We start from the raw sequence: 23,320 nt of genomic DNA on the forward strand, positions 1-23,320 counted from the left end.
AGCGCACAGCACTGCAGCTGTGCGCCATTGCTCCTCATGCACACTTCACACTCCGGTCACTGAGGGTGCAGGGCGCTGGGGGGGGCGCCCTGAGCAGCAATAAAAACACCTTGGCTGGCAAATATATCACAATATATAGCCCCAGAGGCTATATATGTGATAAATACCCCTGCCAGAATCCATAAAAAAGCGGGAGAAAAGTCAGCGAAAAAGGGGCGGAGCTATCTCCCTCAGCACACTGGCGCCATTTTCTCTTCACAGTGCAGCTGGAAGACAGCTCCCCAGGCTCTCCCCTGTAGTTTGCAGGCTCAAAGGGTTAAAAAGAGAGGGGGGGGCACTAAATTTAGGCGCAATATTGTATATACAAGCAGCTATTGGGAAAAATTCATTCAATATAGTGTTAATCCCTAAATTATATAGCGCTCTGGTGTGTGCTGGCATACTCTCTCTCTGTCTCCACAAAGGGCTGTGTGGGGTCCTGTCCTCAGTCAGAGCATTCCCTGCGTGTGTGCGGTGTGTCGGTACGGCTGTGTCGACACGTTTGATGAGGAGGCTTATGTGATGGCAGAGCAGATGCCGATAAATGTGATGTCGCCCCCTGTGGGGCCGACACCAGAGTGGATGGATAGGTGGAAGGTATAAACCGACAGTGTCAACTCCTTACATAAAAGGCTGGATGACGTAACCGCTATGGGACAGCCGGCTTCTCAGCCCGCGCCTGCCCAGGCGTCTCAAAGGCCATCAGGGGCTCGAAAACGCCCGCTCCCTCAGATGGCAGACACAGATGTCGACACGGAGTCTGACTCCAGTGTCGACGAGGTTGAGACATATACACAATCCACTAGGAACATCCGTTACATGATCCCGGCAATAAAAAATGTGTTACACATTTCTGACATTAACCCAAGTACCACTAAAAAAGGGTTTTATGTTTGGGGAGAAAAAGCAGGCAGTGTTTTGTTCCCCCATCAAATGAGTGAATGAAGTGTGAAAAAGCGTGGGTTCCCCCGATAAGAAACTGGTAATTTCTAAAAAGTTACTGATGGCGTACCCTTTCCCGCCAGAGGATAAGTTACGCTGGGAGATATCCCCTAGGGTGGATAAGGCGCTCACACGTTTGTCAAAAAAGGTGGCACTGCCGTCTTAGGATACGGCCACTTTGAAGGTACCTGCTGATAAAAAGCAGGAGGCTATCCTGAAGTCTGTATTTACACACTCAGGTACTAGACTGAGACCTGCAGATAGTGCTGCTGTAGCGTGGTCTGTAACCCTGTCAAACAGGGATACTATTTTGCGAACATAAGACGTCGTCTTATATATGAGGGATGCACAGAGGGATATTTTACCGGCTGGCATCCAGAATTAATGCAATGTCCATTCTGTCAGGAGGGTATTAGAGACCCGAGATGCTGACTTTAAAAGGCACATAGAGCCTTATAAGGGTGAGGAATTGTTTGGGGATGGTCTCTGGGACCTCGTATCCACAGCAACAGCTGGGAAGAAAAAATTTTTACCTCAGGTTTCCTCACAGCCTAAGAAAGCACTGTATTATCAGGTACAGTCCTTTCGGCTTCAAAAAAGCAAGCGGGTAAAAGGCGCTTCCTTTCTGCACAGAGACGAGGGAAGAGGAAAAAAGCTGCACCAGTCAGCCAGTTCCCAGAATCAAAATTCTTCCCCCGCTTCCTCTGAGTCCACCGCATGACGCGGGGGCTCCACAGGCGTAGCCAGGTACGGTGGGGGGCCGCCTCAAAAATTTCAGCGATCAGTGGGCTCGCTCACAGGTGGATCCCTGGATCCTTCAAGTAGTATCTCAGGGGTACAAGCTGGAATTCGAGGCGTCTCCCCCCCGCCGTTTCCTCAAATCTGCCTTGCCGACAACTCCCTCAGGCAGGGAGGCTGTGCTAGAGGCAATTCACAAGCTGTATTCCCAGCAGGTGATAGTCAAGGTGCCCCTACTTCAACAAGGACGGGGTTACTATTCCACACTGTTTGTGGTACCGAAACCGGACGGTTCGGTGAGACCCATTTTAAATTTGAAATCCTTGAACACATACATAAAAAAATTAAAGTTCAAGATGGAATCGCTCAGGGCGGTTATTGCAAGCCTGGAGGAGGGGGATTACATGGTATCCCTGGACATCAAGGAGGCTTACCTACATGTTCCCATTTACCATCCTCACCAGGAGTACCTCAGATTTGTGGTACAGGATTGCCATTACCAATTCCAAACACTGCCGTTTGGACTGTCCACGGCACCGAGGGTCTTTACCAAGGTAATGGCAGAAATGATGATACTCCTTCGAAAAAGGGAGTTTTAATTATCCCATACTTGGACGATCTCCTTATAAAGGCGAGGTCCAAGGAGCAGTTGTTGGTCGGAGTAGCACTATCTCGGGAAGTGCTACAACAGCACGGATGGATTCTATACAATCCAAAGTCACAGCTGGTTCCTACCACACGCCTACTGTTTCTGGGGATGGTTCTGGACACAGAACAGAAAAAAGTGTTTCTCCCGCAGGAGAAAGCCAAGGAGCTGTCATCTCTAGTCAGAGACCTCCTGAAACCAAAACAGGTATCGGTGCATCACTGCACACGAGTCCTGGGAAAAATGGTAGCTTCTTACGAAGCAAAATTCCATTCGGCAGGTTCCATGCAAGAACCTTTCAGTGGGACCTCTTGGACAAGTGGTCGGGATCGCATCTGCAGATGCATCGGCTGATAACCCTGTCTCCAAGGACCAGGGTATCTCTACTGTGGTGGCTGCAGAGTGCTCATCTTCAAGAGGGCCGCAGATTCGGCATACAGGACTGGGTCCTGGTAACCACGGATGCCAGCCTTCGAGGCTGGGGGGCAGTCACACAGGGAAGAAATTTCCAAGGACTTTGGTCAAGTCAGGAGTCGTCCCTACACATAAATATTCTGGAACTGAGGGCCATTTACAATGCCCTAAGTCTGGCAAGGCCTCTGCTTCAAAACCAGCCGGTACTGATCCAATCAGACAACATCACGGCAGTCGCCCATGTAAACCGACAGGGCGGCACAAGAAGCAGGATGGCGATGGCAGAAGCCACAAGGATTCTCCGATGGGCAGAAAATCACATCTTAGCACTGTCAGCAGTGTTCATTCCGGGAGTGGACAACTGGGAAGCAGACTTCCTCAGCAGACACGACCTACACCCGGGAGAGTGGGGACTTCATCCAGAAGTCTGCCAACTGTTGGTAAACCGTTGGGAAAGGCCACAGGTGGACATGATGGCGTCCCGCCTAAACAAAATACTAGATATTGCGCCAGGTCAAGGGACCCTCAGGCAATAGCTGTGGACGCTCTAGTGACACGGTGGGTGTACCAGTCGGTTTATGTATTCCCTCCTCTGCCTCTCATACCAAAGGTACTGAGAATAATAAGAAAACGAGGAGTAAGAACGATACTCATGGTTCCGGATGGGCCAAGAAGAGCTTGGTACCCAGAACTTCAAGAAATGATATCAGAGGACCCATGGCCTCTACCGCTCAGACAGGATCTGCTACAGCAGGGGCCCTGTCTGTTCCAAGACTTACCGCGGCTGCGTTTGACGGCATGGCGGTTGAATTCCGGATCCTAAAGGAAAAGGGCATTCTGGAGGAAGTCATTCCTACGCTGATAAAAGCCAGGAAAGAAGTAACAGCAAACCATTATCACCGTATTTGGCGAAAATATGTTGCGTGGTGTGAGGCCAGGAAGGCCCCAACAGAGGAATTTCAGCTTGGTCGTTTTCTGCACTTCCTACAGTCAGGAGTGACTATGGGCCTAAACTTGGGTTCCATTAAGGTCCAGATCTCGGCTCTGTCGATTTTCTTCCAGAAAGAACTGGCTTCACTGCCTGGAGTTCAGACATTTGTAAAGGGAGTGCTACATATTCAGCCCCCTTTTGTGCCTCCTGTGGCACCTTGGGATCTCAACGTGGTGTTGAGTTTTCCTAAAATCACATTGGTTTGAGCCACTTAAAACTGTGGATTTGAAATATCTCACGTGGAAAGTGGTCATGTTATTGGCCTTGGCTTCGGCCAGGCGTGTGTCAGAATGGGCGGCTTTGTCATGTAAAAGCCCTTATCTGATTTTCCATATGGATAGGGCAGAATTGAGGACTCGTCCCCAGTTTCTCCCTAAGGTGGTATCAGCTTTTCACTTGAACCAACCTATTGTAGTGCCTGCGGCTACTAGGGACTTGGAAGATTCCAAGTTACTGGACGTAGTCAGGGCCTTAAAAAAATTATATTTCCAGGACGGCTGGAGTCAGGAAAACTGACTCGCTTTTTATCCTGTAGGCACCCAACATAATAGGTGCTCCTGCTTCTAAGCAGACTATTGCTCGCTGAATTTGTAGCACAATTCAGCTGGAGCATTCTGCGGCTGGATTGCCGCATCTTAAATCAGTAAAAGCCCATTCCACGAGGAAAGTGGGCTCATCTTGGGCGGCTGCCCGAGGGGTCTCGGCTTTACAACTTTGCCGAGCTGCAACTTGGTCAGGGGCAAACACGTTTGCTAAATTCTACAAATTTGATACCCTGGCTGAGGAGGACCTTGAGTTCTCTCATTCGGTGCTGCAGAGTCATCCGCACTCTCCCGCCCGTTTGGGAGCTTTGGTATAATCCCCATGGTCCTTTCGGAGTTCCCAGCATCCACTAGGACGCTAGAGAAAATAAGATTTTACTCACCGGTAAATCTATTTCTCGTAGTCCGTAGTGGATGCTGGGCGCCCATCCCAAGTGCGGATTGTCTGCAATACTTGTATATAGTTATTGTTAACTAAAGGGTTATTGTTATGAGCCATCTGTTGAGAGGCTCAGTTATGTTTCATACTGTTAACTGGATATGGTATCACGAGTTATACGGTGTGATTGGTGTGGCTGGTATGAGTCTTGCCCGGGATTCAAAATCCTTCCTTATTGTGTCAGCTCTTCCGGGCACAGTATCCTAACTGAGGCTTGGAGGAGGGTCATAGTGGGAGGAGCCAGTGCACACCAGGTAGTCTAAAAGCTTTCTTTTAGTTGTGCCCAGTCTCCTGCGGAGCCGCTATTCCCCATGGTCCTTTCGGAGTTCCCAGCATCCACTACGGACTACGAGAAATAGATTTACCGGTGAGTAAAATCTTATTTTTTTGCTCCTACTTTAGCACTGGTTGACCTCCAGCATGTGCAGGGATGCTTGTATGGGGGTTTTGGCTTGTTTGGCTGAGGATTTTTAAATTTTTCACTTTTTTTTGTGTTTTTTTGTGTGTTTGGTCCTGCTTGAGCACTGGGGTCCCAAAAGCATGACGTGTGGTTGCATGTAATTATGTAATGTGTGTTAAATTTGTAAAAATAATTTTTCTTTTTACAACAGAGATGTCCAGGGACAAGCGGCCCCGATCCCCCCCTTCCCCCCACCCCTCAGAAGAATTTTCCCTGCACAGCAATGAGGAGTGGGAGCCGACCCAGGAGGAGGATACGACCGACCAGGCATGCAGTGACCAGCCGCGGTCGTCAAGGGACCAAAGGGAGAAGCAAAAGAAAAAGAAAAGGCCTAGACAGGTAAATACTGTCAACACCTGCAGACACAATAGCATCCAACTTGACAAACCCTAGTTTGCGCACTGCCATGCACACCTACAGGTATCTTTGCGCACTGCCAGGGATACTGACACACTCACAGGTACATACCGATCTTATTAAATGCATGTGTTTTTTTTATCCCTAAAGGCAAGAAGCCGGCCAGAGGATCAGTCGGAGGAGGAAGCCTCTGGTGAAGACGCAGGACAGAAGAAGCCGCGTGGACCCAGATACACTGAGGCGGAAAACTGTGCCCTAGTGGATGGCGTCGACAGGTCCTACGACGTTCTGTATGGACCAAGGGCACAGACCACAGCAGCTAAGACCAAGCGAAACATCTGGGATGCCATCGCGAGACAAGTCACTGCAGTATCTGGAAACCGCCGGAGCACCAGAAACTGCATGAAGCGGTACAGTGATTGCCGCAGACAGACCAAGAAGAAGATGGGGATTCAGCGCCGACATGAGACAGCTACGGGAGGTGGTCCGGCACTCAATCTGAAGTGGCTACCCTGGGAGAATGTTATTAGATGGCGCATGAACGCTGTTATGGTCCAAGGAGTTCGTGGAGGTGTGGACTCCAGCCGTCCTGCTGGCTTTCCCGAGGAGGAAGAACCGCCCAGAAGACGGAAGACGGCGGGAGACGAGCAGTCCAAAAGGAGGCCTACTGGTAAGAATACATTCAGATGAGCTGTACTAAATCTGTTTTTTTAATTTTTTTATTTGCTAATGTGTTTGTTCTTTTTCCCCAGACACGCCTGCCCAGAGGACATCACCTGCGCGCAGGACATCGGCAGCGCGCGGACCATCACCTGCGCAGCAGGCATCGGCAGCAGCGTGCGGACATCACCTGCGCAGCAAGCATCAGCAGCGCGCAGATCATCACCTGCGCGCCACACATCGTCAGCGCGCAGAAAGTCACCTGCGCGCCAGACATCGTCAGCGCGCAGACCATCACCTGCACGCCAGACATCAGCGTGCAGAATGTCACCTGCGCGCCAGACACCGTCGGCAACCACACCACCAGCTGGGCGCCAAACTACATCTCCTGCGCGCAGGCCATCACCAGCTCGTCATCTCTCCAGTAGCTCTGGGACTGTGACCGAAGAGCCTCAACAAGACACTACCCTTGTGGACCCATCACCCGAACTGTTTGAGTCAACAGGGTTAACGGACGAGACTTTTCTTGGGTTTGAAGACAGCAGTGCAGACGTATCCAGCCATACCCTTGAAAAGTCTCCAGAATTGAGGACAAGTGAAGCTCCTGGAGCAGCGGCACCACAGGATGGAGAAGGTTTTTATTTTTGGGTTTTTTTTGGGGGGTGGTGGAGGGGGGGGTGCGCCATTTTTGTATAGTTTATTAACTTTATTTTATTTTTTTCTTCTTTTGCAAACAGGTGCCACGGACCAGCAGCGGACTTGCGTCGGGGATTGGTCCCTTCTTCAGGCCGGATCTCCTACAGGATTCGTCGGATGACGAGGTGGAAGTGCAGCAGCCCGCTGTTTCTACATCCCTGTGTGAGTAATTATCAAATTGTGAGCCTTCAAAGAAATGTATGAATGTGTATACTAATTTCTAATTTTCTTTTCAGCTTCACAAATGCAATTGGTGGCAGACGTACAGCAAGGGCAGGATCCCTCAAATATTCAGAGGGTAAACACCCTGGCAGCAGAGATGAATGTCAGCCAGGATAATTTTCGGGTTGTCGTTGGAACCAGACTGGACGCCATTGAGAAGACAATGGATAAGATGGCAAACGGTTTGGTTGACATGCAAAAGGCTCTTGCCGACAGCACGGCAGAAACGCAAAAGACCAGACGAGAAGATCACAGGGAGACTATGGACATCCTTCACGTTCTGGCCACATCCATCAACCGGCTGGTGGATAACACATCATGCCTGGCACACAGCGTTGACAACATGTCGGAGAGCCAACGACATTCCGCATCCAGCCACCAGATCATCGCAACAACGCTACAGATGATCTATGATAAGCTCCCAGAGCCAGCTCAACAACACGCTGGTGAACCACCACATCCGCCACCACAAGCCACACTGACGCCTCCTGCCCTTGCTCCACCACGATCCTGGTATGGACGGTCACAGCTGTACCAAGGATATACAGGGATGTACCCCACCTACCAGATGCCTCCACCACCAACACCGGCCGCATCATCTACACCAGCGCGGCCACCGAGGCCAAGTCAACGCACTCCACAGCCACCCAGGGCATCGACGCCCCATCAGGAGGAAGAAGAGGATCCGGACGGACAACCACCATAAGCCCGGTCGTATTGTTTTATTATTTACTCTTATGTTTTTCATGTTTCCCTTTCTCCCCCTCCCATTAGTTTTTTTTCTTTCTTAATATTGTTTTATATTTGTGTTGGGCTCCCCCACCCCCGACCGGATACTACCAAGGAACTTTATGTCTAGGCATACATGCGCGGGCATGTATGCGGGCGCGTGTGGTAACTGATGAAAGCTCCTTGTGGTTACATGTATGATGGGCCAAAGAGCTATTCTGATACCACTTTTTTTTTTAAAAACAAACTCCTTTTTGTATTGGTGTAAAATAGGCTTTCACTGTTGTGTGAATTTACTATTTACTAGTGTTTATTTTTGGCTTCTTCATAGGATTGGGTGGAAAATTGAAGTGGACGGCGTAGTTCGTGTTGTGCGTACCAAGGTGAGTAAAGCCATGTTTCAATGTATATATTCAAGAAACTTTGGACCGCCTGACCTTGGGGAACAACACAGTCCAGCAATGGGTCATGCTGGGCTGTGTGGTTCCACAAGTGCAGGCGTGTCAAAGTGCTGACCACTGACACCACTCTGCCACTTTGGACCGCCTGCCCTTGGGGAACAATACAGTCCAGCAATGGGTCATGCTGGGCTGTGTGGTTCCACAAGTGCAGGCGTGTCAAAGTGCTGACCACTGACACCACTCTGCCACTTTGGACCGCCTGCCCTTGGGCAACAACACAGTCCAGCAATGGGTCATGCTGGGCTGTGTGGTTCCACAAGTGCAGGCGTGTCAAAGTGCTGACCACTGACACCACTCTGCCACTTTGGACCGCCTGCCCTTGGGGAACAACACAGTCCAGCAATGGGTCATGCTGGGCTGTGTGGTTCCACAAGTGCAGGCGTGTCAAAGTGCTGACCACTGACACCACTCTGCCACTTTGGACCACCTGACCTTGGGGAACAACACAGTCCAGCAATGGGTCATGCTGGGCTGTGTGGTTCCACAAGTGCAGGCGTGTCAAAGTGCTGACCACTGACAACACTCTGCCACTTTGGACCACCTGCCCTTGGGGAACAACACAGTCCAGCAATGGGTCATGCTGGACTGTGTGGTTCCACAAATGTTCTTGGGAAAGGAATGAACATGACATCATTAGTGTCTTTACTTAATATGGAATTTCTTTTTTTTTTTCACAGATCTCTACAGAAGAAAAGAATGTAAAGAAGAACAAACACTACTTTTTTTGTTTTTATTTCAATTTATTTTTTAATCCAAAAATAAAATTTTAATTCTTCAATAAATTTTTAAAATGAGAAGTTTTGTGTGGTTTTTCTTTAAATTATTAGTTGATAAAATGTAAAATGGCATTTCAGAGATGCAGTGGTATTGTGGCAGGTCGCCCATGGTATAGCAGGGGAACTGTCTTGTCCCTTGACATCCACGCTGGTTCCTGTACCTTGGGAAGGATACTTCCGCAAGACCTGTGGAAGAGAATAGTATGAGGTTCCAGGTATTTGTGTCATCCAAAGACAAGGTACAAGCAGGTTACATCGGGTTTGTCCCAAATGCAACCCTCCGGCACTTGAGAAACTAGACATCCAAACATTCCCTGAAACAGCGTAAGCATTGCTGTGTCAGGGCATGATTGGATGTGCAGTTTTACAAATGCCGGAGGGCAGCACTTTGGACATGCCGGGGTTACTTGGTCAAGAGGGAGTTTTGGGCAATACATCTCATCTGAGGGGGGGTGTCTGCTACATGGCGGAGGTTGAGGTCCACATCACAAGTAGGTCGCCCATGGTACATCAGGGGAACAGTCGTGTCTCTCACATCCACGCAACTTGGGAAGGATACTCCGCAAGACCTGTGGAAGAGAATAGTATGAGGTTCCAGGTATTTGTGTCATCCAAAGACAAGGTACAAGCAGGTTACATCGGCCTTTGTCCCAAATGCAACCCTCCGGCACTTGAGAAACTAGACATCCAAACATTCCCTGAAACAGCGTAAGCATTGCAGTGTCAGGGCATGATTGGATGTGCAGTTTTACAAATGCCGGAGGGCTGCACTTTGGACATGCCGGGGTTACTTGGTCAAGAGGGAGTTTTGGGTAATACATCTCACCTGAGGGGGGGTGTCTGCTACATGGCGGAGGTTCAGGTCTACATCACAAGTAGGTCGCCCATGGTACATCAGGGGAACAGTCGTGTCCCTTCACATCCACGCAACTTGGGAAGGATACTCCGCAAGACCTGTGGAAGAGAATAGTATGAGGTTCCAGGTATTTGTGTCATCCACAGACAAGGTACAAGCAGGTTACATCGGCCTTTGTCCCAAATGTAACCCTCCGGCACTTGAGAAACTAGACATCCAAACATTCCCTGAAACAGCGTAAGCATTGCTGTGTCAGGGCATGATTGGATGTGCAGTTTTACAAATGCCGGAGGGCTGCACTTTGGACATGCCGGGGTTACTTGGGCAATACATCTCACCTGAGGGGAGGTGTCTGCTACATGGCGGAGGTTCAGGTCCACATCACAAGTAGGTCGCCCAATGTACAGCAGGGGAACTGTCCGGTCCCTTCATCCACGCTGGTTCCTGCACCTTGGGAAGGATACTCCGCAAGACTTGTGGAAGAGAATAGTATGGTGTCATCCAAAGACAAGGTACAAGCAACACTTGGAAACAAGCAGGTTACATCGGCCTTTGTCCCAAATGCAACCCTCCGGCACTTGAGAAACTACACATCCAAGCATGCCCTGACACAGCGTAAGCATTGCTGTGTCAGGGCATGATTGGATATGCAGTTTCGCAAATGCCGGAGGGCCGCAGTTGGGACATGCCTGGCTTACTTAGACAAGAGGGAGTTTTGGGCAATACATCTCACCTGAGGGGGGGGGGTATCTGCAACATGGCGGAGGTTCAGGTCCACATCACAAGTAGGTCGCCCATGGTACAGCAGGGGAACTGTCCGGTCCCTTCAAATCCAGGCTGGTTCCTGCAAATCGGGAAGGATACTCCACAAGACCTGCGGAAGAGAATAAGGAGGTAATTTGAGAGTGTTTCCTCCTCCCTGGGAAAGAACAAAAGGTCCCAGCAACACTGCGCATATACACAGGTTACTCAGACAAGATGGAGTTTTGACCAATACATCTCACCTGAAAGAGTGACTCTAACATGGCGGTGGTTCAGGTCCAAATCAGAAGTAGCACGTCCATGGTAGAGTGGGGTAAACTGGTCCAATACTGGAGTGGCTTTGCAGAAGTGTATCCTGGGTAAAACTGTTGAATCATGGGTACATTCCCCTCAGCAGAGTGAAGAAAAAAATATTCTTTTTAAAAATCTATTAAAAAATACTTGTGGGTCAAAAATTTACAAACCAAGTAGATAATCCCTTCTAATATAAATAGATATGCTATTAGCAACAAAAAAAAACATGTTTTTAATTTTTTCTCTAAACGTCCTAGTGGATGCTGGGGACTCCGTCAGGACCATGGGGATTAGCGGCTCCGCAGGAGACAGGGCACAAAAATAAAGCTTTAGGATCAGGTGGTGTGCACTGGCTCCTCCCCCTATGACCCTCCTCCAAGCCTCAGTTAGGTTTTTGTGCCCGTCCGAGCAGGGTGCAATCTAGGTGGCTCTCTTAAGGAGCTGCTTAGAAAAAGTTTTAGGTTTTTTATTTTCAGTGAGTCCTGCTGGCAACAGGCTCACTGCATCGAGGGACTTAGGGGAGAGAAGTTCAACTCACCTGCGTGCAGGATGGATTGGCTTCTTAGGCTACTGGACACCATTAGCTCCAGAGGGAGTCGGAACACAGGTCTCACCCTGGGGTTCGTCCCGGAGCCGCGCCGCCGACCCCCCTTGCAGATGCTGAAGATTGAAGGTCCAGAAACCGGCGGCAGAAGGCTTTTCAGTCTTCATGAAGGTAGCGCACAGCACTGCAGCTGTGCGCCATTGTTGTCACACACTTCACACCATTAGGTCACGGAGGGTGCAGGGCGCTGCTGGGGGCGCCCTGGGCAGCAATGTATAATACTTTTTATGGCTAAAAAATACATCACATATAGCCCTTGAGGCTATATGGATGTATTTAACCCCTGCCAGATATCTCAAACTCCGGGAGAAAAGCCCGCCGGAATAGGGGGCGGGGCTTATTCTCCTCAGCACACAGCGCCATTTTCCTGCTCAGCTCCGCTGTGAGGAAGGCTCCCAGGACTCTCCCCTGCACTGCACTACAGAAACAGGGTAAAACAGAGAGGGGGGGGCACTTTTTTTGGCGATATTTTATATATTTAAGCTGCTATAAGGATACAACACTTATATAAGGTTGTTCCCATATATATTATAGCGCTTGGGTGTGTGCTGGCAAACTCTCCCTCTGTCTCCCCAGGGCTAGTGGGGTCCTGTCTTCAATAGAGCATTCCCTGTGTGTCTGCTGTGTGTCGGTACGTGTGTGTCGACATGTATGAGGACGATGTTGGTGTGGAGGCAGAGCAATTGCCGATAATGGTGATGTCACCCCCCAGGGAGTCGACACCGGAATGGATGGCTTTGTTTATGGAATTACGTGATAATGTCAGCACATTACAAAAATCAGTTGACGACATGAGACGGCCGGAAAACCAGTTGGTACCTGCCCAGGCGTCTCAGACACCGTCAGGGGCTGTAAAACGCCCTTTACCTCAGTCGGTCGACACAGACCCAGACACGGACACTGAATCTAGTGTCGACGGTGAAGAAACAAACGTATTTTCAAGTAGGGCCACACGTTATATGATCACGGCAATGAAGGAGGCTTTGCATATCTCTGATACTGCAAGTACCACAAAAAGGGGTATTATGTGGGGGGTGAAAAAACTACCTGTAGTTTTTCCTGAATCAGAGGAATTGAATGATGTATGTGATGAAGCGTGGGTTAACCCAGATAGAAAAGTGCTAATTTCAAAAAAGTTATTGGCATTATACCCTTTCCCGCCAGAGGTTAGGGCGCGCTGGGAAACACCCCCTAAGGTGGATAAGGCGCTCACACGCTTATCAAAACAAGTGGCGTTACCGTCTCCTGATACGGCCGCCCTCAAGGATCCAGCTGATAGGAGGCTGGAAACTACCCTAAAAAGTATATACACACATACTGGTGTTATACTGCGACCAGCCATCGCCTCAGCCTGGATGTGCAGTGCTGGGGTGATCTGGTCGGATTCCCTGACTGAAAATATTGATACCCTGGATAGGGACAGTATTTTACAGACTTTAGAGCAATTAAAGGATGCTTTTCTTTATATGCGAGATGCTCAGAGGGATATTTGCACTCTGGCATCGAGAGTAAGTGCGATGTCCATATCTGCCAGAAGAAGTTTATGGACACGACAGTGGTCAGGTGATGCGGATTCCAAACGGCATATGGAAGTATTGCCGTATAAAGGGGAGGAATTATTTGGCGTCGGTCTATCGGATCTGGTGGCCACGGCAACGGCCGGGAAATCCACCTTTTTACCTCAGACCCCCTCCCAACAGAAAAAGACACCGTCTTTTCAGCCGCAGTCCTTTCGGTCCTATAAGAACAAGCGGGCAAAAGGACAGTCATATCTGCCCCGAGGCAGAGGAAAGGGTAAGAGAGGGCAGCAAGCAGCTCCTTCCCAGGAACAGAAGCCCTCCGCGGGTTCTGCAAAGCCCTCAGCATGACGCTGGGGCTTTACAAGCGGACTCAGAAACGGTGGGGGGTCGACTCAAGAATTTCAGCGCGCAGTGGGCTTGCTCACAGGTGGACCCCTGGATCCTGCAGATAATATCTCAGGGTTACAGGTTGGAATTCGAGAAGTCTCCCCCTCGCCGGTTCCTAAAGTCTGCTCTGCCAACGTCTCCCTCAGACAGGGCGACGGTATTGGAAGCCATTCACAAGCTGTATTCTCAGCAGGTGATAGTCAAGGTACCCCTCCTACAACAGGGAAAGGGGTATTATTCCACACTATTTGTGGTACCGAAGCCGGACGGCTCGGTAAGACCTATTCTAAATCTGAAATCTTTGAACCTGTACATACAAAAATTCAAGTTCAAGATGGAGTCACTCAGAGCAGTGATAGCGAATCTGGAAGAAGGGGACTTTATGGTGTCCCTGGACATCAAGGATGCTTACCTGCATGTCCCAATTTGCCCTTCACATCAAGGGTACCTCAGGTTCGTGGTGCAAAACTGTCATTATCAGTTTCAGACGCTGCCGTTTGGATTGTCCACGGCACCTCGGGTCTTTACCAAGGTAATGGCCGAAATGATGTTTCTTCTACGAAGAAAAGGCGTATTAATTATCCCTTACTTGGACGATCTCCTGATAAGGGCAAGGTCCAGAGAACAGCTGGAGGACGGAGTAGCACTAACCCAAGTAGTGCTGCAACAACACGGGTGGATTCTGAATTTCCCAAAATCTCAGTTGACCCCGACAACACGTCTGCTGTTCCTGGGAATGATTCTGGACACAGTTCAGAAAAAGGTGTTTCTTCCGGAGGAGAAAGCCAGGGAGTTATCCGAACTTGTCAGGAACCTCCTAAAACCAGGAAAAGTGTCTGTGCATCAATGCACAAGAGTCCTGGGAAAGATGGTGGCTTCTTACGAAGCAATCCCATTCGGCAGATTCCACGCACGAACTTTTCAGTGGGATCTGCTGGACAAATGGTCCGGATCGCATCTGCAGATGCATCAGCGGATAACCTTATCGCCACGGACAAGGGTGTCTCTTCTGTGTTGGTTACAGAGTGCTCATCTGTTACAAGGCCGCAGATTCGGCATACAGGACTGGGTCCTGGTGACCACGGATGCCAGTCTGAGAGGCTGGGGAGCGGTCACACAGGGAAGAAACTTCCAGGGAGTATGGTCAAGCCTGGAGATGTCTCTTCACATAAATATACTGGAGCTAAGAGCGATTTACAATGCTCTAAGCCTGGCAAAACCCCTGCTTCAGGGTCGGCCGGTGTTGATCCAGTCGGACAACATCACGGCAGTCGCCCACGTAAACAGACAGGGCGGCACAAGAAGCAGGAGAGCAATGGCAGAAGCTGCAAGGATTCTTCGCTGGGCGGAAGATCATGTGATAGCACTGTCAGCAGTGTTCATTCCGGGAGTGGACAACTGGGAAGCAGACTTCCTCAGCAGACACGATCTACACCCGGGAGAGTGGGGACTTCATCCAGAAGTCTTCCACATGATTGTGAACCGTTGGGAAAAACCAAAGGTGGATATGATGGCGTCTCGCCTCAACAAAAAACTGGACAGGTATTGCGCCAGGTCAAGAGACCCTCAGGCAATAGCTGTGGACGCTCTGGTAACACCGTGGGTGTTCCAGTCAGGGTATGTGTTTCCTCCTCTGCCTCTCATACCCAAAGTACTGAGAATTATACGGCAAAGGGGAGTAAGAACGATACTCGTGGCTCCGGATTGGCCAAGAAGAACTTGGTACCCGGAACTTCAGGAGATGCTCACGGAAAATCCGTGGCCTCTACCTCTAAGACGGGACCTGATTCAGCAGGGACCGTGTCTACTCCAAGACTTACCGCGGCTGCGTTTGACGGCGTGGCGGTTGAACGCCGAATTCTAAGGGAAAAAGGCATTCCGGAAGAGGTCATCCCTACCCAGGAAGGAGGTGACTGCACAACATTATCACCGCATTTGGAGAAAATATGTTGCGTGGTGCGAGGCCAGGAAGGCCCCCACGGAGGAATTTCAATTGGGTCGATTCCTACATTTCCTGCAAACAGGATTGTCTATGGGCCTCAAGTTGGGGTCCATTAAGGTTCAAATTTCGGCCCTGTCGATTTTCTTCCAGAAAGAATTGGCTTCAGTTCCTGAAGTCCAGACTTTTGTAAAAGGAGTACTACATATACAGCCCCCGATTGTGCCCCCAGTGGCTCCGTGGGACCTTAATGTAGTTTTGGATTTTCTCAAATCCCATTGGTTTGAGCCACTCAAATCGGCGGATTTGAAATATCTTACATGGAAAGTAACCATGCTACTGGCCCTGGCTTCAGCCAGGAGAGTGTCAGAATTGGCGGCTTTATCGTATAAAAGCCCATATCTGATTTTCCATTCGGACAGGGCAGAACTGCGGACGCGTCCTCATTTTCTGCCTAAGGTGGTGTCAGCGTTTCACCTGAACCAGCCTATTGTGGTGCCTGCGGCTACTAGCGATTTGGAGGATTCCAAGTTGCTGGACGTTGTCAGGGCATTGAAAATATATATTTCAAGGACGGCTGGAGTCAGAAAATCTGACTCGCTGTTTATACTGTATGCACCCAACAAGCTGGGTGCTCCTGCTTCTAAGCAGACGATTGCTCGTTGGATTTGTAGCACAATTCAACTTGCACATTCTGTGGCAGGCCTGCCACAGCCTAAATCTGTCAAGGCCCATTCCACAAGGAAGGTGGGCTCATCCTGGGCGGCTGCCCGAGGGGTCTCGGCATTACAACTCTGCCGAGCAGCTACGTGGTCGGGGGAGAACACGTTTGTAAAATTCTACAAATTTGATACCCTGGCTAAAGAGGACCTGGAGTTCTCTCATTCGGTGCTGCAGAGTCATCCGCACTCTCCCGCCCGTTTGGGAGCTTTGGTATAATCCCCATGGTCCTGACGGAGTCCCCAGCATCCACTAGGACATTTAGAGAAAATAAGATTTTACTTACCGATAAATCTATTTCTCGTAGTCCGTAGTGGATGCTGGGCGCCCATCCCAAGTGCGGATTGTCTGCAATACTTGTACATAGTTATTGTTACAAAAAAATCGGGTTGTTCTTGTTGTGAGCCGTCTGTTCAGAGGCTCCTACGTTGTCATACTGTTAACTGGGTTCAGATCACAAGTTGTACGGTGTGATTGGTGTGGCTGGTATGAGTCTTACCTGGGATTCAAAATCCTTCCTTATTGTGTACGCTCGTCCGGGCACAGTATCCTAACTGAGGCTTGGAGGAGGGTCATAGGGGGAGGAGCCAGTGCACACCACCTGATCCTAAAGCTTTATTTTTGTGCCCTGTCTCCTGCGGAGCCGCTAATCCCCATGGTCCTGACGGAGTCCCCAGCATCCACTACGGACTACGAGAAATAGATTTATCGGTAAGTAAAATCTTATTTTTTATTAGATTCCGCCAGCAAAGTGAGGCGGAATGAAATTGAAATTGCTGTCGAAAAGCACTGTTGTCGAATCGACATTCTTCAATTGAATATACTTTTGTCGAAAAGCCGCATTTTGACCATTGCAGACATGTCGAATTTTGAAAATGTCGATTTGCAAAAAGTCGAATCTGAAACGGCAGGTATTTTGACGAAAAGTACTGTATTGCATTGTCGAATCCAATTCGACATGTTTTTTTTGTCGAAAATGCCCCGTTTTTCGACTTACGCGGAAATTCGACCGCAATTGCATATACCCCTATAAGTCTGGGTACGAGTTTATTGTATAAATACTATGTAGTGCATTGCAATTTTAACAGTGTTACACTATGATTGTGTCTTCTATGTTGTTTTAAGTGACTTCTGAGTATATATTGGATTGATTCATAAAACAGTATCCCCATGAATTTGAAGCGCCCTTAACCTGTTTGGTAATTATTATTCTCTCCTTGTTGTCTAAAGTGTTGGTGACACTTTATTACCTTTGGGACACGGGCTGCTATAGGCGCATGGTTTGTGACCACAACTTTTTCCCATCATTGATGGTTCAGTGCTACTGAATTGATTTTTTTTTTTTTTAAAGTGTCAGGGCATAGAGCTTAGCTCCGCCCCCTGATACCCAGTAAGCCACGCCCCCTGGTCCACCCGCATGTGTACTGTAACTGAGGGATGACCCATCGATGGGTAAAACTATCGATGGATTCATTCCAGATGGTTTTACACCATCAAGGTTATCCATCGATGGACAACCCACCGATGGCCATTTCCCGGGCAGCATTTGCTGGCGACTGACATCCTCTCCCCCCTCCTCCCTTGTACTCTGCTCGGCTGGCGGAATGGGCCGGCCAAGCGGAGTGTAAGGTGGGGAGAGGGGGAGCAGTGGCAAGCCCGGAAAATTCTGGGGTTGCCAGTCTGCACAGCGCAGCTGGTCCCGGAAATTTTCCGGTCATACCACTGAAGGGGTTAAAGGATTCCTCAGTCCTGACTGTTGAGTGGTATAACCCATGTTCCCCATAGCTTCCACTTGTGTGTTTTCATCAATCTTTGTTAGCTTTGTGGGGAGTGGGGTAAGGTTCAATACCACTTTACACTCACCCCAGCGAGAGTGACCATGCCCCTTATGTACACTCGCAAATGTTGGAAGGTGTAAAATTGTTATACAGACTCTATTCCAATCATTTACCAAACTTTTAGTGATGTCATTTAGGTTAAAACATTCATAACATTAACATACTGCATAAACATACTGAAACCATGTTAACTTTATATGAACGACAGAGATGTCATTTATATGTTAAGTCATTTTATTGACGTAACAAAGAACAGTACATAGGGCTGCAGTTCACAGTTGAAGATTAACTACTTTTTATTTAGCAGACTATATAGGCCGCACTCATTGTATGGTGTTCTAAAAGAAACAAGTTAATGTTCAACTCTGTGCTAAGTAGATCTACACAATCTTTGTTTTGTTGTTTTAAAAGTTGAGTGAGGCCAAGTCTCAGCCTGAAGTATCCTGATTACAAATGCAGTTTTTAAATATATTGTATATGTATTGCAAGTTAAATGAACCTTGTGTAGCCCTTGCCCTGCGAGAGGAGAGAGGTGTGTTAAGCTTTTCTTGTCTCACCTGTTATAGATATACTTCTTGACGCCCTCCACCCAAGTCTTTCTCTCTCCAGGTTGTGGGTGCTCATAGGCTGCACCAGGGGTCAACTGGGAAAACCTCTAAATGACTTCCTAAAAGTCACTTGCAGGAACACAAATACACACAGTTACAGGCAAAGGGGATAAGCAACTTACCAATTTTATTGGTAAAGGCCTAGTAACGTATGGCTCAACACCTCATAGTAAATTGTGTTTTAATTGGATTATTTTTTTAATAGACCACAAAGGAAAAAGATATGAGGTTGTATATCCATTAAGTAATACATTAGAAGTGCTGAAAATGCAAACACTTGAAAAAATGTAAATTAATTAAACAATACAATGTCAATATCAGAGTGCAATGTAGAAAAAGATAACAATTAAATACAATTGGCAATCTCATACAACCTAGTAGGGAAATAATAGCAATGCAGTTACAATATAAAGACAATTGTAGCAATGAGTAGATAATAAGGATGCAGACTGCCACACTGTAATTAACTCTTTATGCATAGCAATGCATTCAGCTCTGGAAATAGATAAGGAAGGTCCTTGTACTAGAATCTGTACCTCATAGTAATGAGTAGGGTTTACAGTAAACTGTATTTATCCATGGATTTGCCATTCACCCTATTTGACTTGTATAGAAATAGTCACACATTTTCTGTCACACTGGAACACAACCCATCAGTGTTACTATTTATCAAGATCACCAGTAGATATGCGGCCAGAACACATTCCATGCACTAATGCACTACTCACAATTCTCTTCTTATGGTGAGAACTAAGTAATTTAGGGGCCCACTTATCTTGCGGCTATGTCCCCGAGAGGACTAACCGCAAAAACATTATGTATCCTTGCAATGTAAGAAGGATGCAGCAGGTATCTCCGAAACCTGCTGCTGATCCCTTTATTGCTACCCGCATCTACATCCCCCATAGGTTTCTATGGGGCATGCGATGTGGCTAGATTTACCAATATCGTGTAGGTGAGGCATTCTCGATTTTGGCCCCTGCAGCTACCACAATCTTTTAATTGCGTCAGCCTGTTGTAGCAGTGGTAGATTTAGGGGTCAAGGTGCTCCTAGGCACATTATTGTTTGCCCCCCCCCCCCCCCCCCCCCATTCACGTCACTGCTTTCTTCATTTGGGGCCAGTCCAGATGCCTTGAGGCAAAGCAGCCCCAACCTCACCCTACTACCACCACTTGGACCACAATTTGCTGCCCATTGGGCAAACATCAGCAGAATCAGGCTCAGTGTGAACCTGGCGTATGCACACGATGCGGAGCAAGAATATCCTGTTCCTCAGCTGTCATGCATAAATGCAGTGGAACAGGGCGGAGTAATCCCCTAAACCGTAGTCACCACTATTTCGTCCTAGTGGATGCTGGGGACTCCGTAAGGACCATGGGGAATAGACGGGCTCCGCAGGAGACATGGGCACTTTAAGAAAGAATCTAGATTCTGGTATGCTCTGGCTCCTCCCTCTATGTCCCTCCTCCAGACCTCAGTTTGAATCTGTGCCCGGACGAGCTGGGTGCTGTTCAGTGAGCTTTCCTGAGCTTGCTGTAAGAAAGTATTTTGTTAGGTTTTTTATTTTCAGGGAGCTCTGCTGGCAACAGACTCCCTGCATCGTGGGATTGAGGGGAGAGAAGCAGCCCTACTCTCTGAAGCTGCCCTACTCTCTGAAGCTAGGTCCTGATTCTTAGGCTACTGGACACCATTGGCTCCAGAGGGATCGTACACAGGATCTCACCCTCGTCGTCCGATCCCAGAGCCGCGCCGCCGTCCCCCTCGCAGAGCCGGAAGACAGAACCCGGGTGAGTATGAGAAGCAAGAAGACTTAGAAATCGGCGGCAGAAAACTCCGTTCTTCACATGAGGTAACGCACAGCACTGCAGCTGTGCGCCATTGCTTCAAACACACCTCACATACTCCGGTCACTGTAAGGGTGCAGGGCACAGGGATGGGGGCGCCCTGGGCAGCATATGGACCTCTTCTGGCAAAAGTACACATATATACAGTTGGGCACTGTATATATGTATGAGCCCCCGCCAAGAAAATGTATATTTAAGCGGGACAGAAGCCCGCCGGCGAGGGGGCGGGGCTTCTTCCTCAGCACTCACCAGCGCCATGTTTTTTCTCCACAGCACCGCTGAGAGGAAGCTCCCCAGCCTCTCCCCTGCAGATACACGGTAGAAGAGGGTAAAAAGAGAGGGGGGGCACATAATTAGGCGCAAAAATCAATATAAACAGCAGCTACTGGGTTAACATTAAGTTACTGTGTTATTCCTGGGTTAATAGCGCTGGGGTGTGTGCTGGCATACTCTCTCTCTGTCTCTCCAAAGGGCCTTGTGGGGGAATTGTCTTCAGATGAGCATTCCCTGAGTGTGTGGTGTGTCGGTACGTGTGTGTCGACATGTCTGAGGTAAAAGGCTCCCCTAAGGAGGAGATGGAGCAAATGTGTGTGTGAGGGGTGTCTCCGTCGACAACGCCGACACCTGTTTGGATATGTGTAATTAAGTGCTAAGGTGAATTTATTGCACAAGAGATTAGAGAACAGACAGGGAATCTACCTATGTCTGTCCCTATGTCGCAGAGACCTTCAGAGTCTCTCAATGCTCACTATCCAAAATAATAGACACTGATATCGACACGGAGTCTGACTCCAGTGTCGACTACGATAATGCAAAGTTACAGCCAAAATGGCAGGAAAGTATTCAATATATGATTATTGTAATAAAAGATGATTTGCATATCACTGATGACTCATCTGTCCCTGACACAAGGGTACACATGTTTAATGGGAAGAAAGCTGAGGTAAATTTCCCTCCTCTCATGATGAAAAAGAGCGGGAATCTCCAGACAAGAGACTGCAGTTTCCCACAAAGAATTCTCAGGGAGTATCATTCCCCTACTAGGGCCAGGATACGATGGGAAGCTTCCCCTAGAGTGTCACGTTTGCCCAAAAGGTAGCCCTGACTTAACAGCTATCCTCAGGGATAGTGTACCACATTCTGGTACACTACTCAGACCGGCGATTGTGTCGGCATGGGTTTATAGCGCTGTAGCAGCGTGGACAGGTACCATATCAGCAGAGATTGAGACTCTAGTATGTATATATATATATATATATATATATATGTATATATATATATAGATATATATATTAAAGATGCTGTCTTAAGATATATATATATATAAAACATGCCCAAAGAGACATTAGTCTACTGGGTTCTAGAGTCAACGCTATGTCGATTTCTGCTTGACGTGTCCTGTAGAATATGCAATGGACAGGTGATGCCGACTTAAGAGGCATATGGAAGGCTGAGGATTGTGTGGAGAAGGGATCTCGGACCTGGTCTCCACAGCTATAGCTGGTAATTCTGATCTTTTGCCTTATATTCCTGCACAGCCTAGGAAAGCACGACATTATCAAATGCAGCCTTTCGATCACAAAGAAACAAGAAAGTCCGAGGTGCGTCCTTTCTTGCCAGAGGCAGGGGCAGAGGAAAGAAGCTGCACAACACAGCTAGTTCCCAGGAACAGAAGTCCTCCCCGGCCTCTACAAAATCCACCGCATGTCGCTGGGGCTCCACAGGCGGAGCTAGGCCCGGTGGGGGCACGTCTTCGTAATTTCAGCCACAAGTAGGTTCACTCCCTGTTGGATCCCTGGGCAATAGATATTGTGTCTCAGGGGGTATCCGTTCACATGGTCGACCATGTTATGGTCGACAGTCATTAGGTCGACCACTATTGGTCGACATTGACATGGTCGACATGGACACATGGTCGACACATGAAAAGGTCGACATGGGGTTTTTTAACTTTTTTTTCTTTTGGGGAACTTTTCCATACTTTACGATCCAAGTGGACTACGATTGGAACGGTAATCTGTGCCGAGCGAAGCGGTAGCGGAGCGAAGGCACCATGCCCGAAGCATGGCGAGCGAAGCGAGCCATGCGAGTGGACGCGGTGCACTAATTGGGGTTCCCAGTCACTTTACGCAAAAAATGACACCAAAAAAAGTTAAAAAACTCATGTCGACCTTTTCATGTGTCGACCTTTCATGTGTCAACCATTTTCATGTGTCGACCATGTCAATGTCGACCAATAGTGGTCGACCTAATGACTGTCGACCATAACATGGTCGACCATTCATACCGGAACCGTCTCAGGGATACAAGCTGGACTTTGAGGAGATGCGCTTCCCCCCACGAGAGGGAAATAGTGTTAACTGCAATTCACAAATTGTATCTTCAACAGGTGGTGGTCAAGGTTCCCCTCCTTCAACAAGGAGGGGGTTATTATTCGACCATGTTGTAGTCCAGAAACCGGACGGTTCGGTCAGACCCATATTGAATTTAAAATCCCTGAACATATACCTGAAAAGGTTCAAGTTCAAGATGGAATCGCTAAGAGCGGTCATCGCAAGCCTGAAAGGGGGAGATTTTATGGTGTCTCTAGACATAAAGGATGCATACCTTCATGTCCCCATTTATCCACCTCATCAGGCGTACCTCAGATTTGCGGTACAGGATTGTCATTACCAATTTCAGACGTTGCCGTTTGGTCTCTCCACGGCCCCGAGAATCTTCACCAAGGTAATGGCGGAAATGATGGTGCTCCTGCGGAAGCAAGATGTCACAATTATCCCGTACTGGGATGATCTACTCATAAAAGCGAGATCAAGAGAGCAGTTGCTGTACAGC

General features: G+C 48.5%; 1 protein-coding gene across 2 annotated transcripts in view; it reads left to right on the forward strand.

Annotated features, from left to right (window-relative positions):
* The window catches only part of LOC134929210 (myb-related transcription factor, partner of profilin-like), a 75,674-nt gene extending 66,605 nt beyond the window's left edge, over positions 1-9,069 (forward strand). For both annotated transcript variants that reach the window (XM_063924960.1, XM_063924961.1), the window contains exons 2-7: positions 5,363-5,550; positions 5,719-6,238; positions 6,321-6,862; positions 6,966-7,086; positions 7,161-8,258; positions 9,014-9,069. In XM_063924960.1, coding sequence (XP_063781030.1) covers positions 5,365-5,550; positions 5,719-6,238; positions 6,321-6,670 — 1,056 coding nt within the window. In that variant the 5' untranslated portion in view covers positions 5,363-5,364 and the 3' untranslated portion in view covers positions 6,671-6,862; positions 6,966-7,086; positions 7,161-8,258; positions 9,014-9,069. The remainder of the gene's footprint in view (positions 1-5,362; positions 5,551-5,718; positions 6,239-6,320; positions 6,863-6,965; positions 7,087-7,160; positions 8,259-9,013) is intronic.
* Positions 9,070-23,320: the final 14,251 nt, after the last annotated feature.

Source organism: Pseudophryne corroboree, chromosome 5 (assembly GCF_028390025.1).
Source record: "Pseudophryne corroboree isolate aPseCor3 chromosome 5, aPseCor3.hap2, whole genome shotgun sequence".
In the NCBI taxonomy this organism is placed as follows: Eukaryota; Metazoa; Chordata; class Amphibia; order Anura; family Myobatrachidae; genus Pseudophryne; species Pseudophryne corroboree.